The 18,378-nt window shown below is 37.1% G+C and overlaps 2 protein-coding genes across 3 annotated transcripts; both read right to left on the bottom strand.

Moving 5' to 3' along the window:
• Positions 1-8,825: 8,825 nt before the first annotated feature.
• On the bottom strand, positions 8,826-13,094 carry LOC149501832 (uncharacterized). 2 transcript variants are annotated; one of them, XM_089732015.1, is made up of 2 exons: positions 11,670-12,755; positions 8,826-9,245 (listed from the first exon to the last, which is right to left on the bottom strand). In XM_089732015.1, exons 1-2 carry the CDS (start codon positions 11,886-11,888, stop codon positions 9,165-9,167), a joined length of 300 nt encoding a protein of 99 aa, XP_089588141.1. In that variant the 5' UTR covers positions 11,889-12,755; the 3' UTR covers positions 8,826-9,164. The 2 variants fall into 2 exon arrangements, with proteins under 2 accessions (XP_089588141.1, XP_089588140.1); XM_089732014.1 differs by lacking the exon at positions 8,826-9,245 and adding an exon at positions 9,605-10,774 and having other exon boundaries at positions 11,670-13,094.
• Positions 13,095-17,561: 4,467 nt separating this feature from the next.
• LOC149501833 (uncharacterized) lies at positions 17,562-18,171 on the bottom strand. Its single transcript, XM_089731797.1, has 2 exons — positions 18,160-18,171; positions 17,562-17,906 (listed from the first exon to the last, which is right to left on the bottom strand). Exons 1-2 carry the CDS (start codon positions 18,169-18,171, stop codon positions 17,562-17,564), a joined length of 357 nt encoding a protein of 118 aa, XP_089587923.1.
• Positions 18,172-18,378: the final 207 nt, after the last annotated feature.

The raw sequence follows: 18,378 nt of genomic DNA on the forward strand, positions 1-18,378 counted from the left end.
TATCTAGCACTAGTGGAGCAGATCTGACGCGTTTTACGGATCCACCGACATCTCTCCCTGGTTGGGGCTATTCAGATGGTTCCATTTAAGAAACCCCGTTGTAGTCTTGATTGGGTCGGTCCATTGAATTAAAGACCTTTCGCGCGAGATCTGGTGATTATTAAATACGATGTAAGCTGTTAACTTGTCAAAAAAGTAGTCAAAAAAGGCAATTAAAAACAAACCATAGCAAAATGTAAATTTTTGATTATGGTATAAGGGATTCATCATACGTTTACATTTGACATAATATGCCCTGCATTGTAATATGCATATATAATTTTTTAAGGTTTTTTCCGGTTTTGGGAGTGCTAAGTTTGGTTTCGTATTTATTTCTAAATATCACTGTCTAAATATTTTTTAAAATTTAGAACGCCACTATACCTACTACATATATTTATATTCAGACAGAATACAGAATAAGATTATACACGCAAGGTAATTTCTACATGAACATTAATATTGTGTTTTTGTTAGCTGACTTGGGCAGCCAAGCTTATAAATCTCCTTGTTCAGTGGCTCTCAAACCTATAGATACCACCACCAGTATAATCTCATTGCCAATATACATACGTAGGTCCGCAGTTTTTATACCACGACTACAAGTATTTTTGTGCAACAATTGTACATTTTAATAAGATAAATATTTGACATAAACTACTCTGTAATCAGCTTTTTGGGAAAATGTTAAAATTGGTAGAAATTGTTGCATGCTTTATCCGCTTTTACTAATTATCTACAAATCGGAATGCCGTGCTAGGGTTGTCATTTAAATATTTTCTCGGAAGGAAATAATTAAAATGTTCTTTTGTATTATTATAATACAAGTTGAAGTGGAGTGTATATGCACAATAACTGTCATATTATTGATATATAAAGGTCTCCCTTTTGCTCGTCTCGATGAAATACTTACTGGTAGCCTAAGTGGCCATTCCAGCTACAGGCAGACGGGTAAGTGAGCTCACGGGCTCAACCTGAGAGAATTTGCTAACACTAGCCCTAGCAAGAGCAATGCTTCACAGAATGTACTACTGGATTAGAATTGCAATCCACTGAGAAGATCCGGCGAGAAACTCAGTGGGTTGTATCTATGGGTTAGTTCTCCCGTCGAAATGTTCGTCGTAATCGAAGAGTTATTGTGATTAAAGTTCATTTAAAATATAGGAAAACTGAAGATCTAGTGATGGGTGCACCGCGTGCTACGCGTGCTACACAAGGCACACATCTAATCTGTAAAATAATATTTGCAGATTTGTTTATTTTGTTCGTGGAATTGTTCCTCAAAATAACTTGAAACTTTGTATAGGTAGTTGTTTTTACTAAAGGTAATATTTAGCATCGTTCACAGCAGACCTTGGTTTGGTTCAAATTTAACATTTGAATTCTTAAATCTGTTTAGTCACCTAATAATACTACAGCATATCTTTGTAGGTGACATATCTTTATCAGACAGACGAAATTTCATCTGTTATATTTTTCAAACGCTATATCCTTCATTGCTCTAGCTTGGGGCTACAAAGCCATATAATTATACAAGTTATGTTTTTCGTGTTTTCATTTTGCGTCCTTCCCTTACCGTAGACATTTTTCAAGATATATTATTCATGATATACATAATATGAAGTAAATAGGCGGAAAATCTTCAGGCACCAGTTAATTAATATGTAAGCTTAAAGTTTGGTTTACAATAAGTAACTTAATAATAATTTTAAATTGTAGTTACAAAAAGATTTTCAACCTAATTTTTTATTACTAGTGGACCCGTAGTAGTCGAAATTCGACTATAATTAATTGAAATTATAAGTTTGAACATTATTAGGGTTATATTATCAAAGATTTCTATAGTCACAGATTTCGCCAAGACTACCTATAGACAAATATTAATAAAGACAAACAATATTTAATCTATTCTCAATTTGACCACAGACGTTAAGAACAAAAGTTTGACAATAAATAGTATGCATGCGTGTGTGTGTCAAATACATGGTAGTGTGTGTAATGTTTTCTTTATTGATTTAATGTATCTTTTATGCATTATTTAAAAAAAAAAATTAGCATTGTGCACTTCTTCTCTATTATTCTCTATAAGTGTGAGAAATTCCATACTCCTCCGTCTGCGCAATTTTCATAAATAGGGATACAAAGTTTTCGCTTCACGTATTAATACATAGATTATTATTTATTATTAAACATAATATCTTGTTTTTAATATTTAAAATTTAAATACGATAGTTATCATGATTTCAGAGATGTGCCAGACGTGCTTCATAAGTAAATTATTTCACTATAATTTCTTTAAGTTAGGTACATATTTTAAGTTTATTAATTCGATGTTTTATTTGTACCTAATGCGTTTGATGACAGTGTTAAGCGAATTTAAGGACCTTTCGCCGCGGCACTTATATTTGTAAGCTTTTTTTTTTTTTTTTTGTCAGGAGGAAATCGCCGGACTTCCGCCCTTCACTGGGGATGAAGGGCGGGGCATGTCGGAGTCGAACCGACTAAAACCTCCTGTCTCTCAACAACCAACGTCCAAGCCTCGCATGAGACAAAACTCATGAAAAGGCAAAGGGGGGAAAGTGAAGCGTTTAGTGCGGAGCACATCTCTCCCATCACCCTCCCCCTCGGGACGCCGGACTGGCGGTCGTCGGCGCCACGACCACCAGCCCTCTCGGTCGGCATATTTGTAAGCTACCTTATAACATTAAATTTATCCAAGTTTTTTATTTATATTTTCTTTTTCCTTCGAACGCCGAGAAAAAAAAACACTTATTAGGTGGCATATCTCACTTTGTGTCTTATCGCAGATTCACGAAATAAAAACATAGTGTGGTATAAATACGGGCTTAAAGGGACAGCCCTGACCGCTATAATCCACGGCCTGCCTTATCTGTCTCCGTTCATCTTGTAAGCAATAATTTTACAAGCGAGATTATTTTTCACTCGTGACAGCAACTTTTAATGTCTTTTGAAATAAGATTAACCGGCGACGGTCCGACGTTACGTTCGTTCAGTTTTTGAAATGCATCTTTTTTTTTTTTAATAATTGATGCGATATCATTGTAGTGAGTCTCACGTTTTTAAATGTTAGTCGAATTTAAACGCGTTTTAATTGACTTTTGGGTTTTGGGATTAACGTTTTGACTTCATATAATTTTAATCTATGCCTATATATTTTTCTTTATTAGACACGTATTAAAGTTGAGTAAATCATAATTCGAAGCTTGAAGCCAAACGTGACTAAGCGACAATAGCTGCTTTATACATAAATGATAGGCAATAACCATATTCGATGCGCAAAAATATATATTTCTAGGTCTATTAAATCATTTCAATCCTAAAGCTAGATTCGTTAAAATAGAATTTTTTTCAGGTATTTCAACTTTAAATTAGTCTACTGTAAAGTTCGCCCATTGTCGCTTAGTCACGTTTGCCTTTCAAGCGTCGATATGTAACATCACATTTTAGTCGAATAACGCAATAAGAAAACTAAATTCCAGCAGAGTGATCGAGGGCACAGCACGAAACCTATCTCCTCACGGTACGCCATATAAAATATATCGAGACATCCGCAAAGTTTCCTGCATAAATTTTTGAATAATTAAGTAGAATGAATAACAAAATCAACGTTTTCGCTTCACGTACAAAAATGGCGAGTAATTATTTCGGCGCCGAGTGCTCTGTTCGAGTTGTGATAATGTCGAAAGAAGAAGTGGTTCAATTAATGGGGTCCCATGTTCGACAGCGTCCCGTTCGTGACCTAATTAAGTTCAGCTCGTTTCTAATATTGTTCCAACTTGAACCTCGTTTTATGAATCCTATTCCTTTTCTGTGACTCGTTCGTTCCGAGATGACTTTGAGTTTTGGTGAATTACCCTCGTAATCTCTATAATAACTCATAATTTGGTCCCAATTCAAATGATTAGGTTTGTTAATTAGCTTTGCAGTAGTTAGGAGCTTGTTCAGTACAAATGTTGGCGGTAGATTCCAAAATGTCTTCCTATACATAAAATCTAAGTATAGTACGTCATTCTTTGAAAAAAAACATCCATAAAAAGGATAAATGGACTGTAGTGTATCACAAATATCAAAATTAATATGTAAACAATACTTTGGAGAATTTTTCGTTACACATTCTCTTTATTTATTACCGAGTATATTTTAAACAAAAGGGCGTATAATATAACATAATAGCTCTTGAAGTTGAAATAGAAATTATATACCTATACTTTATGGTCAAGTCGTGATTATCAAAATCCATTTTGAATTAAAATCTTTTTGGTTTACTTTTCGAATGAGCGTAAGTGGAAAATGAAATTCATTTGCTTAGATAAGCATAAATATGTCCCGTTTTAGTTTGTATTTTGTAAACGCGCAATCGAATGCGAAGCGGTTACGGGACGCCATAATATCGGACGAGATCATTGACACAGCGATTGCGTTGAGGGTAAAAAAAATTATATCAGATAGCGTTTCTTTATATGTATAGTTAGGAATTACTATTATTGACTGTACCTGTCTTCGTTTTTAATACTTGTTGGCTTATTCTTTTTTTTTTATTGCTAGATGGGTGGACGAGCTCACAGCCTACCTGTTGTTAAGTGGTTACTGGAGCCCATAGACACCTACGACGTAAATGCGCCACCCACCTTGAGATATAAGTTCTAAGGTCTCAAGTATAGTTACAACGGCTGCCCCACCCTTCAAACCGAAACGCATTACTGCTTCACGGCAGAAATAGGCAGGGTGGTGGTACCCACCCTCGCGGACTCACCAGGTCCTACCACCAGTATTCAAAATCATTCGTGGCATTGTTTAGTATTTGTGGTCAGATTCAAAATGTGTCCAAGTCATTTATTATAATGTTGCTTTTTAAATAAGTAAGTAGATTTAAAGTAAATAAATTCGCTGTTTTTTTGCGGTAATAAGTAATTTATTTCTTTAAAACGTAGGTACTCGCGTATTTGTGTTTTCGCAATGATATCATTAAATCAAGCTTGTAGGGCACGTTAACGCAATACATGAAAAGCGCCGCTGTCGTGTGCTTTAATTTCAATAAAAACTCATAATGAGTGACAAATATAAATTTCTCGAACAAGCAATGTAAACAGGATTGTAACGAACCTTTTTATTTCGCCGTGAAACCAATTTATTTCTTGTTTGACGCGTAATTTGTTTTGATTTATTGTTTAGCATTTAAACTGATTTCGAAGATCGAAATGAGAAAAATGTAAAACGCATTTTTCAGAGAAATTTTTGAATAAAAATTGCGAGGTGTCGCCGATAAGTTTGTATGAAATTAAGTTCTCTACAATTTACGTAGCGGCTTAAGTATAATTTGTGGAATTGAATTATATTTTTTTACAAGATAAAAGTTATTTCAACTGTTTTAGAAATTTTAAGCTTCTAGAGACATTTTGTAGTTTATAAAGGCTACCGATAAAAGCCTATATAAGCCTATAAACATATGTTGAACATTTATACAATAATATCAATGATGTGATTGTATATGAACATTATTACAAGGGTCAATCGCTAGATAGCCCAGTAATAAAATTTACACAATACCCGATAGCTGTGCCTTGCATTAGTAATCAGTCCCTTTTAGTGGTAAATCTTCCTTAGATTACACGTCTTTGTTCAAGAGTTACTGTATAAAATTTTGAAATTTTTGTTTTTGGTCTCGTCCTGATATCCAAATGAAATGACGAGTTTTTGTATTTGGCGAGGTATTGTTGATTGCTGTAGTCGAGCAGAGAAGTTGATAGGGTGGAGATATAAGTAAAAGTAGCTCTGACCTTGCCTTTAAGTCTTCCTTTAGGAACGCACTCTTTTCTTCGGTAGTTGTAGTTGCCGCTAACGTTTTTTCACCACTAGCGTATTTCCACAAATCGTATCTTATGAGAATCGCCTGCGCTTGTAAGCACCAGGTATCATAATTTGATTTTGTCAACGGTTCTATGTTTCTGATACTCGAGCTCATTTTAAAATTTTTATTTTCTCATTTACTTACTATTTTAAAATATGCTTCTTCCATTTGCCACTAGATATTCATCCAACAACGCTCTGCAGCCACTGATAGGGTGGACTAGTGGCTATAGCAATTAATTAAAACGTAAATAATAGTTGAAACATTGTCTTTACTTGTATATGAGAAACTCAAAAATATAAGTCAGAATGACACCGCACATTAAAAGTATAAGAACATAATTCAAATTCAAATGCAGTGCATCATAGACAATTATACGTGAACAGCATCACGATCTTCCAACAGAAGTTGGTCTTCTAATGTATATATATCGAAGCTCATAGACTTTTCAGCGCGATTGTCGTGTACGGACCAAAACAAAATAACATTGGTCGTAATTAGTTAGTACGAACATCTGTAATATTTTCCTTTGTAAATACATCTGAGATTAATTGACCAATGGATTTTCTGAGGCACGAGTGAACAACAATCACATCCAGAAGAGCCACTTTATAAAACGGGACGGAAAGAAAACATTTTCTTTTAAAAATTACATATCAATATGGACCTAAATATTGTTTTCCATAGTAAATATTAATAAAGGAGGACCTTTACGGGAATTTAATGAGAAAATTTCGCTTTCTGTTGATAAAACGTACATGATGTTTAACTGAATATTATTGCTTTAGTAAGTTCGTGAAAAATTTAAATTTCCCTTTAATTCCAAATTAATCTGAATTCGGGAACTTTCGATGGTCTAATAGAATCGATTGCCAAATACTAGGCTTCGATTTTCAATTTCGTGCTAAATACCAATAGTTTTAAATTGGTTGTTATTGACTCTTGAAATATTTTTGTACTTATTTAGTTACATATTTAGTCTCGGAAAAGCACTGGATGCAGGCTGCGGTTATTGTGGTGACCCTTGGAGTAGGCCTATGTCCCGCAGTGGACGTCAGTGTTGTGTAAGAAAAAAAAATGGATGAAGAAATAGCGTTATTTCAGTCGCTTTATTTTACTGGTTGGAAATTTTGTGAGACCTCATTTATGCTGTTTCGAATGGTCACATGCGACCTTACCAAAGGTCAAAGCGGGCGGCGGCATTTCCACTGTGATGTCTATCAGGTGGGCCGTGAGCTCTTCTGAGCACAAAGCATATGAAAAGGAGGAAAGATACTCAGAGACAACAAGAAAACTAAGCAATAGCGTATATGTCGGAGCCCCTTACAGTTTTGACGCAGCCGATGGTATCTCGACGTTGTTTTCCGGTGACAGCCGGGTTTAGGTACAAATCTCGGCGTAGGCCTCATCTTAGCTCGTGTCCTACCGGTTCGAGAATTTTCGATTTATTGGAACGCTAGTGACGTTCGATTATTGCGTTCGACGAATGAAATAAACACGCTGCCAAAATCTTGGAAAGCCTACCAAACAAAATCGGTTTGTTATGAAATGAATTTTTACATTTTTAATTTTACGCTATAATACAATCAAAAACAGTAAAAAAAATATATTTTTTTGTAAAAAAGCAACATTAGATCACCGTAATTCTTTAATACATGTGTGTGTCTTAAGCGCTACGTCATGGTCATGTCCTTCTTCAAACGAGGCTTATGGAGAGTACTTAACGGTAGGCAGCGGCTTGGCTCTGCCCCTGGCATTGCTGACGTCCATGAGCGATGGCAACCCGTCACCATCAGGTGGACCGTAGATTTGTCTGCCTACAAGGGCAAAAAAAACTCCTCTTATTTATTTACTTGTGCTACAAAGTTTTATTTGTACTAGTGGTCCCGCAGTAGTCGAAATTCGGCTATATATAATGAATTGAAATTATAATTTTGAACATTATTATGGTTCTATTGTCAAAGACTTTACTCCAATAATCCCAGATTTCGTCAAGACTACACTATAGACAAATAATATTAAAGATAAACAATAATAATCTATTCTCAATTTGACCACAGACTTTTAAGCAATAACAAAAGTTTAACAATAAACAAAGAGTATTTATCTGTGGATGTGTGTTGAATACACGGTAGTGTGTGTAATGTTTTTTTATTGATTTAATGTATTATTAATGCATAATTTAAATAAAATATTAGCATTCTGCACTCCTTCTCTATATTCTCTATAAGTGTAGGAAATTTCATACTCCTCCGTCCGCGCATTTTTCGTAAAAAGTGGTACAAAGTTTTTGCTTCACGTATTAATATATAGATAAGTCGTATTCAGGAATATATATTTAATTCAGATGGTCCAAGTACATATCATCGCATCGCCTAGCTCGTATCGCAGCTGTCACGAAGGACAAGTAGTTGGGCGGAAACAGTCGTGGGCGGGAGGAAGCGAACCGACAGAGGCGAATATTTATTATACCCTGTGTTTCAGTGTTCAAGAAATCTGAAAGAAGGATTCGTAGCGTATGTTGTTTTGTTGTATCCATTTTTTTTTTATTCGGTTACAAACGAACATTTGACATCACTTTGACCATGTTTGACCAGTAAAAAAAGCCAAGCCAATTTTTTTTTTTATGGCGAATGTATTTTTTTTACTACAAACTTTAGTTGAATCGGATCGTGGATTTCCATGATAAAGTAATTAATTTATAGTTTTTTTTTTAATTATTTATCCTCATTCGAAGCATTTTTTGATACGGACGAAAAGAATACAAGCCACGATTCATGTAACCCATATCGATTCCATCGAAATACCGGCTATTCAATTTGTAAATTTTGTTGTTTTCATGTACACTCGAGTTTTCTTAATCCTATTTCCATCTCAAAAATTTAATAGAGTATGGACGATTCAGTGATATATATGTAAGCTTGAGGGTAGATATTATCTTGTTGAACACCAAGTAAAATGATGTCACCTTTGGTTTCTGATTTAATCAACAATATGTTATCTTAACAATTCACTTTAACACTTGTCCAACTTTAACCAGTACGTACAACAGTCACTGAATCACACAACGTAACACGGATATAGTAAGTGCACCAGGCAAACGCAGTCCAACGAATGTTCATTTCAAGGCACGTTCCGCCTTTTTATACTAGCCGGCGCAGCTGGCTTATGAGTCACTTCTGTTGCAGCTGTTGTTTACGAGTGGAACGACACGGCCGGCGCACCTGGCTTGTGTGAGTCACTCCTATTGCACGTGCTATATAACATAAATATCGTTAACGCCGTCACGGCCATACTGACGTGCGCTCGTCCTCGTGCGCGCATTCTTATGGTATGTCTGTGAACAACAAACATGTTCGTTCATCCTGACATTAACGGATGCAACTTAAAACGTGGTCTATGATATTAACAATCTAGTACGGTTCGGTTCGCATAATTCTTCAGAAAATCCTATACTGGCTATAAATAACCTTCAGACTGCTTACATACCTGGGCCAGTTCATTTAAAACTCTTCAGGTATGTAAGTATGTCCCTTTTAACTTAGACCGGAATTGTTATCCCTTCAGTTTTTCGAACTGGACCGGATAATGCTAGACCGAATCGCAATCCCTGTAGCTAATTGTTGTGGCTAATCTGGATGAAAATCCCTATAGCCAAGCCATTGGACCGGACAGACCCTTCAATGACTTCACACATTCTTTTTTTTTTTTCTTTTTTTTCTCTTTTTTTTTTGCTAGTCCGGATTAACATCTCTCTAGCCACATACAATTCTCTTTTTTTTTTTTTTTAATCTGCGTGTACGGTAGTGTTTGTTAAAACATTTCTTAAACCAGAACATTTATACGGAATTTCTTCAGAAATAGTGCGAGACCGACCATCGTTTTCTACATTTCCAACACCTGCACCTGAGGTGCCTGAGCTTACAGACATTGTATCACTACCCACAGACTATGTTTGCTGTATCGCTATTTGCGGACAAAAATGTCGCTTCTATTGTCAGTGATAGAGTCGTCATCATTAAGATCAGTTTCATGAACAAGATTAATTAACCCATCTGTGTACGCCGTCACGTCATCGTCACTATAATTTTCAGAAATTTCTAGTAGGCCTGACGGGCCTCGAGGTATTTCACGTAAGTTTTCATGGGGAAATTTGTACACTCTATTAGAACTATTTACATGTCTCAATTCATACCTATCGTTTTCCAAAACTGCAGTAATGTTGAAGGGACCTTTACATTTTCGGTCAACTTACGAAAACAAAATCCCCAGCGGAAAAGAGGTTGACTTTAGCTTTGCCTCGACTAAACCAAGCTTCTGTTTGTGCCCTTTTTTTATGTTTTCGCCGGTCTTCGACCGTGCTAAATCAAGATCTAATCTAGAGGGATTATCACTCTGTTGAAACTTTAAGATATTTCAAGTGAACTACCCTGAACGGCAAACGTCTATTCTATTGGAGTAAACCCTGTTACTCGACAACGTGCACTATTAAGGGCGAGTTGAATATCACCTAAGTGCTCTTACCATCATGATTGGTCTAAGTTACTTTCAGATCAAAGAGTGACTTGTTCATGAAACCGCTTACCATTGAATAAATTACTATGACTTTGTTTTATAAGACTACATTCTGACCCTGAATGGAACATAAAGGGGAAGCCAAAACCACTTATCTGTAACACACTGAAGCTCTGGAACACACGTTGACGTCTCTGGTTGCACCTGCCACAGCACCTGGAGCAGTGTCGTTTTTCTTCTTGTAGCGCATGGAACACCCAGAAGCTACGTGACTCGCATCACCGCACACGTAACAGCTGACTTGCAGGCGAGAGCCGGGCGCCCACGGATGAGGAGGTTGTTCAGGTTTTGCTGGAATATCGAAAAAAGTTTGAGAGCAGTATCTGTCGCAACACCCTTCGGCACGATGCCCAGGTTTTCCGCAGAAATGGCAGCTTCCACGGAAAAAAACTTCGAGAGCGTTTTGGTTCTTTATCAGGATCTTCGTTTTTTCTTTTGAGGGTAAAGCCACGTAATGTGTGAAATAGACGATTTTTTGTGGTAATAACGACAGAGTTCAATTCCCGACGGATTCTTTCATCACACTGCGACAGTATTGATATAACAAATCCGGTGGCTATTTGTTCTGGCACATTAGCGTCGGGAATCTTCTTTATAAGTTGCCATAGCCGGATACCGGCTTCAGCTGGTCCCTTTTTGCTTTCCATTTCAAATTTAATAACCAGGTCGAAGTGGTCTTGCATCATTAGATAATTTTGTCAGCATCTCTTTAATAGTAGGCCAGGATATCTTACCAGGCTGTATTTTTGCGAGGCAAGTAGCAGCTCGAGCCTTAAGCGAATGTGTGAGAGTCAAAATTAAATCGACACCATCCAATACTTCAACTACTTTAAACGGCCCTTTAAACTTCGTATCTAATTTCGTTTGATTATGCTCTTCGTATTAATGTGTGGACGAGCTCACAGCCCACCTTGTGTTAAGTGGTTACCATAGACATCCACAGCGTAAACGCACCACACACCTTGAGATAGAAGTTCTAAGGTCTTAGTATAGTTACAACCGCTGCCCCACCCTTCAAACCGAAATACACCACTGCTTCACGGCAGAAATAGGCAGGGTGATGGTACCCATGTGGTCGATGGCACTATAGGGAGCACCCGTCTGGTGCCACGTCCTTACCCACGAGAACGTCGCCGCGCTGCGACGCCGGCAGCGCGCGATCGCAGTCAGAGTTATTCAATGATACCTCACAGTCTCCTACGAGGCGGCGCGCCCTAGCGCAAGTGCAGCCGGAGCGCGGGGGCTCCAATATCGGCAGTCCGTGCTGGAGGCGTGGTCTCGTCGTTTGGCGGACCCGTCGGCCGGCCTCCGTACCGTCGAGGCGATCTGCCCGGTTCTCGCGGACTGGGTGGGCCGCGACCGCGGAAGTCTCACCTCCGGCTACCTGTGCAGACTCACAAGACATTTTACCGCCATGCAAACTTCTTACCGCAACAAATCTTACCAGCCACCACGCAAACTACAATTTTACGGGTTCCACCTCTCTTACACGATGTTACTCCCACACTGAGGAAGCTAACCGCGAACACATGTCAAGCACGCACAAGCACGCACTTCACCGGAAAAACCTGCATCCGCCAGCGGAACCCGAACACCGCCGCATCGCCAGACACGAACGCACCGGACGTCTTATCTTACAGGTCACGACGAGTTCAGATGTGTAAATTTTTCTTCCCCACGGAAACTTGCTTGCTTTCTTGTTTACTTGCTTGCTTGCTGAAGCCCGAAGTCATCGAACGTGTAGTGTTATTGGTATTGAATCGAGTAGATTCTAAAATTTCAGCGACAATTCACAGTCTCATGTCCTGGTTTACTGTACTAGTGCCATGTAACTCTAGCAGTAGTCATTGGCTTAAAAACGATTCGTGTCGGAACTACCCACTCGTCATGACAGATCCATTATTGCGATCGAAGTTTCACTTGAGATTTGCACTTGCCTTAATTTCTTGCAATAGCTTGTTACGTGTTGTATTTCCGTTAGTAAATGCCATGTGATGAAGTCGACAGTCAAACTGGGCAACATGAGCCAGAACGTAAGATGTGACGATTTCTTCGTGGCTCAGATCTTCCATCGAGGTAACAGAGAAGTTATTACACGACTTACGTATGCTGCATTCACGCTCTTGTGGCGTACCACTACTAGTATTCTGATCTGCATCATGTTTTTTTTGCTGTACTTCGAACATGTTCAAACACGTCACGCCAGTGAGAGTAGAGTCCTGATCTCACTTCTGATGTAAGCTTGAGGGTAGAACAACATCTTGTTGAACACCAAGTAAAATGATGTCACCTTTGGTTTCTGATTTAATCAACAATATGTTATCTTAACAATTCACTTTAACACTTGTCCAACTTTAACCAGTACGTACAACAGTCACTGAATCACACAACGTAACACGGATATAGTAAGTGCACCAGGCAAACGCAGTCCAACGAATGTTCATTTCAAGGCACGTTCCGCCTTTTTATACTAGCCGGCGCAGCTGGCTTATGAGTCACTTCTGTTGCAGCTGTTGTTTACGAGTGGAACGACACGGCCGGCGCACCTGGCTTGTGTGAGTCACTCCTATTGCACGTGCTATATAACATAAATATCGTTAACGCCGTCATATACATAGGTATATCTCGATAAATAGCTTTAATATGAAAGACGCTTTATTTAATAAGCATACATTTACAACGTGGAATATATATTTTATAAATCATAAATATTTTCGTGGATAATTCTTACCAGACTTTAGATGTTAGAAATGGACGGTTTCATCTCATATCTCAATAATCCGTAGTCAATCAGGAGATAAAATTCAAAATCGAAATATCTAAGATTAGTTTCGAACCAAATGGAACTGTTTCGCAAGAAAGGCAATATTGAGTAGAATGAAATTTTCGCTTGATGTAATAATGTGAGTCACGCACGTTTCGAAATTCATCAAGGCACTTCGGGTGTTTGGATCCCGAAATGGGGTAGATATTTTACTTAAAGTACTAGCTAGTATAGTACATTGAAATTTATGAGTGACCCAGGGCGGACAATGTATTGTGTAAGTTCAAAATGGCGGCTTTACCGATCGGAATATACCACGCTGTTTTTGAATGAAAAACAAATTTTATTTTATAAATAGCGTACGTACATTTAAGTATCGACGTACCTCGTGCAAGATTATGATGATGATGATGTTTATATTTACTACATTTACATTATTCTTTTGTATTGTGTTTGAAGTTTAAATAAACAATGAGACGGACCTTTTGCAAAATTATTGCTGTAGAAAAAAAAAAATGTAATTTGTCAGTAATAATTATTTAGATGAGTAAAATGAACATGTCTGTGCCTATGAAGTGCTTTCGTGTGGCAGTTCATACGCTGACGGTCGTTCTGACTCAAAACAGAATGACAATCACAACTCCTTTGTAACAGATTGGATTCGTCTCCACACCCATATATATTAAAGATTGTATGTCGCTTTCTTCTTACCTTCAACTAAGCGAGTCGATACTCTAAATGTTTCAACAATTTATTTATTTATACTTTATGCACAAAACAAAAGTTGTACACAGGCGGTCTTAATGCCATGGGCATTCCTTTCCAGTCGACCATAGGGTGGTGCAGAGATAATGCATGGTAGGTGCATAAACAAAAGAATAACAAACAACAACAAAAAAAGAACAAAATCAAAACAAAAATCTTCTTTAAATTAATTTTGGTTTAGAATACGAGATAGCTAAGTATCGCTATTTTCTTTCGGCATAGAAATATGTACTTGGCGTATGATACAGCTTAAAGAAAAAAAAAATAACAAGAAATATGTAAACTGATAAAAAGAGAAACAATAATTGTCATTAATTCCATTTTGTATATTACGAGTATATACTTTTTATTTGAAGTAAATCTATCTGTCCCCGTTGTCTTTTCTTCGAACGAAAGAAGTATTAGCAAATAGTTTTAATGAAAACGTTTCATTCTGCTCTCTACGAAAAAGTACAAAATCTCGAGTTGTAAGTCGGTACAATTCTACAGAACCTAGATTCACGGAACTGCAGAGTGATTTTGAGGAACTAGTTCACTTTGCGTAACGAGATTTTATGAATGAGCTTACTAAAGTGAACTAGATTCGCTGAACGATTTCACTAACGTGTACATATGTGCCATTTTTATTATTTAAAATGTTTAAATGTTTTTTTTTTTTATTGCCCTTGTATGCAGACGAGCATACGGCCCACCTGATGGTGAGTGGTTACCGTCGCCCATGGACTTCAGCAATGCCAGGGGCAGAGCCAAGCCGCTGCCTACCGCAAAATTATTTTAAAATTTATTTTATGTATGGTATGGTACCGTAAAACTATATTTGACTTATCTAATTGGACAGGCAAAAGGAACATAGCTCACACAACCATGCTATTTGTAATAAAAGCTCTAAACCATAATATATGTACTGTATGAAAACTAAAATGATATGAGTCTCAATTGCTTAAGGTAACGCATGACTGAAATTAGAAGGTCCGTGAAAATGCCGTACCATCAGAAATTGACAATGACATTTTGTTTATTTATTCGAAAAGCATTTCTAGGGTTAGACATCCTAGCTTATTATAGAAATTTAATGAAAAATAATCTTTAATTAACAATATGCTTAGTAAAATATGACCTTTGTCTGTCCTCGTTGACGACATCATTGGCTCTATTCAAAGAGATACTTTAGCTTAAGTACAATTGTGTACAATTGAAATGTAAGTTTTGATATGAGCGACCTTGTGAGAATTGTTTTGTCACGAACGTTATGCGTCAAATTTGAATAAAATATATTTATCGATATGATAAAGATAAAAAACTGTGTTCAAAAGGAATCCTAAACTAAGGATGATGTTTGTTTATTTGATCTACAAATAATCAGGTTTTTGTTGTTTAGGTACTCGATGGGCTATCACTGGGTTTTTTTTATTTTTTTATTGCTTAGTTGTGTGGAAGAGCTCACAGCACACCTGAGGTTAAGTGTTTACTGGAGCCCATAGACATCTACAACGTAAATGCGCCACACACCTTGAGATATTGTTCTAAGGTCTCAGTATAGTCACAACGGCTGCCCCACCCTTCAAACCGAAACGCATTACTGCTTCACGGCAGAAATAGGCGGGGCGGTGGTACCTACCCGTGCGGACTCACAAGAGGTCCTCACACCAGTAATTACGCAAATTATAATTTTGCGGGTTTCATTTTTATTACACGATGTTATTCCTTCACCGTGGAAGTCAATCGTGAAGATTTGTTGAATACGTATTTCATTAGAAAAATTGGTACCCGCCTGCGGGATTTGAACACCGGTGCATCGCTTCAACACGAATGCATCGGACGTCTTATCCGTTAGGCCACGACGACTTCGTATATTCAAATACAAATGAATTCCAGAAAAGCGAGAAAGATAATAATATAACTTTGTTTTCGCTTAGTTCTTCTCGTTCGAAGAACCAATTCAAACTACATTCCACATGTAAAAACTAGTTATATAACAATATAATTACTATGTAGTTTAGCGAGTATTAAGAGACGGTTGGGAGTCCAATTTCACAGTTCTTACGTTAAGGCGATACGATTTAGCGGGCTTGTTACGTTCTATTATTTTAAAGCTCTTTCCTTTTGTAACTCATGAAAAATCCTTCGCAGCGGGATGACGGTAAAATCCGGATTGTGCTTTGAGGTTTTTTTTGTCTTTTCCTCTTATTTTTCCCCTCAAAATACGATATTGAGACATTGTAAAGATTTTTGGTTTTCTTATTTAAAAGGCGGGTGAACGAACTTATGGCCCGTTCTTCAAAACGGGACGCATCAATGTGTCGCAGCAGAATAAGATAGATTGATGGTACTTACCCTTGCATACAATATCATGTGAATCATGTGAATGAGTTTATACATATTAATTAATTCTTTTTCTAAAAAAGTTGTCGAAGTCGTCTTGACCTAGTAGATAAGACGCCCGGTGCATTCGTATCGAGCGGTGCGATTGTGTTGGTGTTCGAATCCAGCAGGCAGGTAACAATGTTCAAACAATTCTATCTCTCATCAATCGAATGATCGTTGGTCTATACTCCTCGTATATATTGTGTTACTTATAATATTTTGTATTCAAGTTTAACAATATGTATTTTGCTATGTGTATGTGCATTACTATAATTCTCATGTTGTATTTGTTATTTTAGCTGTTCTACACACACTCATCACTTTTAATTATTATTCTCATAATCCTCACGCAGGTCTGCTGGAAGAGATTTCTTAAAGAAGTAAGCAGTGCCTTTGTACATAATTTTCCTATTACTCTGTACTATGACTTCTTTTTTGTGTGTTTATAAATAAATAAATAAATAAATAAAATAAATAAATAAATAAATAAATGTTTTCCAAAGAATTTGGTACTTAATAATGACTTCCACGATGGAGGAATAGCATCTATATATATAAAAATGAAACCCGTTTTCCGTTGTCACGACATAACATGAAAACGGCTTGCCCGATTTGGCTAATTTTGGTCTTGAATTATTTGTGAAAGTCCAGAGAAGGTTTAAAAGGTATAAAAATATGAAAATTCTCGGAATTAAATAAAAATAACAATTTTGTTTTCCCTTTGACGTGTCCCCCGTCGGACGGATTCATTTTGTTTGTTTTAAGTTTATTCTATATAAAAGTTTAGGTCTTTTATTTATCGATTGAGGCACTACGAAGTCTGCCGGGTCAGCTAGTTATGTAATAAAAATCAAACGAGCAAAAATTATAATTTGCGTAATTACTGGTTGTAAGACGCCTTGTGACCGGGACCCATATGAAGGAACTGAGACTTATGTGAGTCCGCCCGGGATTTGTATGAAGGAACTGACACTTACAGCTCGTGTCTCAAGGTGGGTGGCGGCATTTATGTTATTGATTTATATGAGCTCAGCTAACCATTTAATACCGGGGTTGGTTCCTCCATCTAGGCAATCAAGAATATTAGCTTTTGCGGTTAAATTTACAATTTTAATTATTTTCATTTTGATTGTTTTCGATGTTCCGAACACTTAACAGTTTTTTTGGTCACGAACGAGCAAGTAGTTATTCGTCGACATTTGCATCTTCTTCTCCTTCGTAGCGTTTTCCCGGTCTAGTGCCATGGTCCGTTTTCCTACTTAAGCTCCTCCACTGTTCTCGGTCTTCGGAAACCTTCTGGGTGAGGTTATTCTTCTCCATATCCGCCTTTACCACATCCAAGCAGCGTGTCTTGGGCCTACCGTGGGATCTTAGACCCGGTACGTAGAGGTTGAGGCATCTATTTCCGACGTACTCTAGGGGCTTGCGGCTTACGTGGCCATACCATCCGAGAAGACTTTCTTTTGCTACGTCACGAACTCCAACGCTGTCGCGGATGTAGTCCTTACGTTTTGTATATTGCCTAATTACCTTAAATGATATTTAAATTTCTTGAAATAAACGCTTTGAAAAAGAAAATGAAAATAATAAAGACGAGATTAAGCCGCAACAGTAGTTTTATTTATAACCACGATTTGCAAAAACCGAAGAAAATACTCAAATAATTTATTATTATGCGCTTATTAGTTAGTGTGTATAATGCCGTCAGACTTTTACATTTAATAATTTGTTTTATTTCATCTATTGATACAAATAAAATTAACATCTGTATATACATAATTACGCTTGGTCTCATTGTGTTGTTCAAATTCAATTCAAATTCAAATTCAAAATTATTTATTTCAACTTAGATGTCAGTATGACACACTTGTTGAATGTCAAAATATAAATATGTAACAATGTTAACTCTACCACCGGTTCCAAAAAAAGCCACAGTCCTGAGAAGAACCGGCGAAACAAACTCAGCGGGATTGTTTTTTCTCAATTTTTTTTTTTAAATAAA

This window comes from Bombyx mandarina, chromosome 12, assembly GCF_030267445.1.
Source record: "Bombyx mandarina strain Sakado chromosome 12, ASM3026744v2".
NCBI classification, from domain to species: domain Eukaryota; kingdom Metazoa; phylum Arthropoda; class Insecta; order Lepidoptera; family Bombycidae; genus Bombyx; species Bombyx mandarina.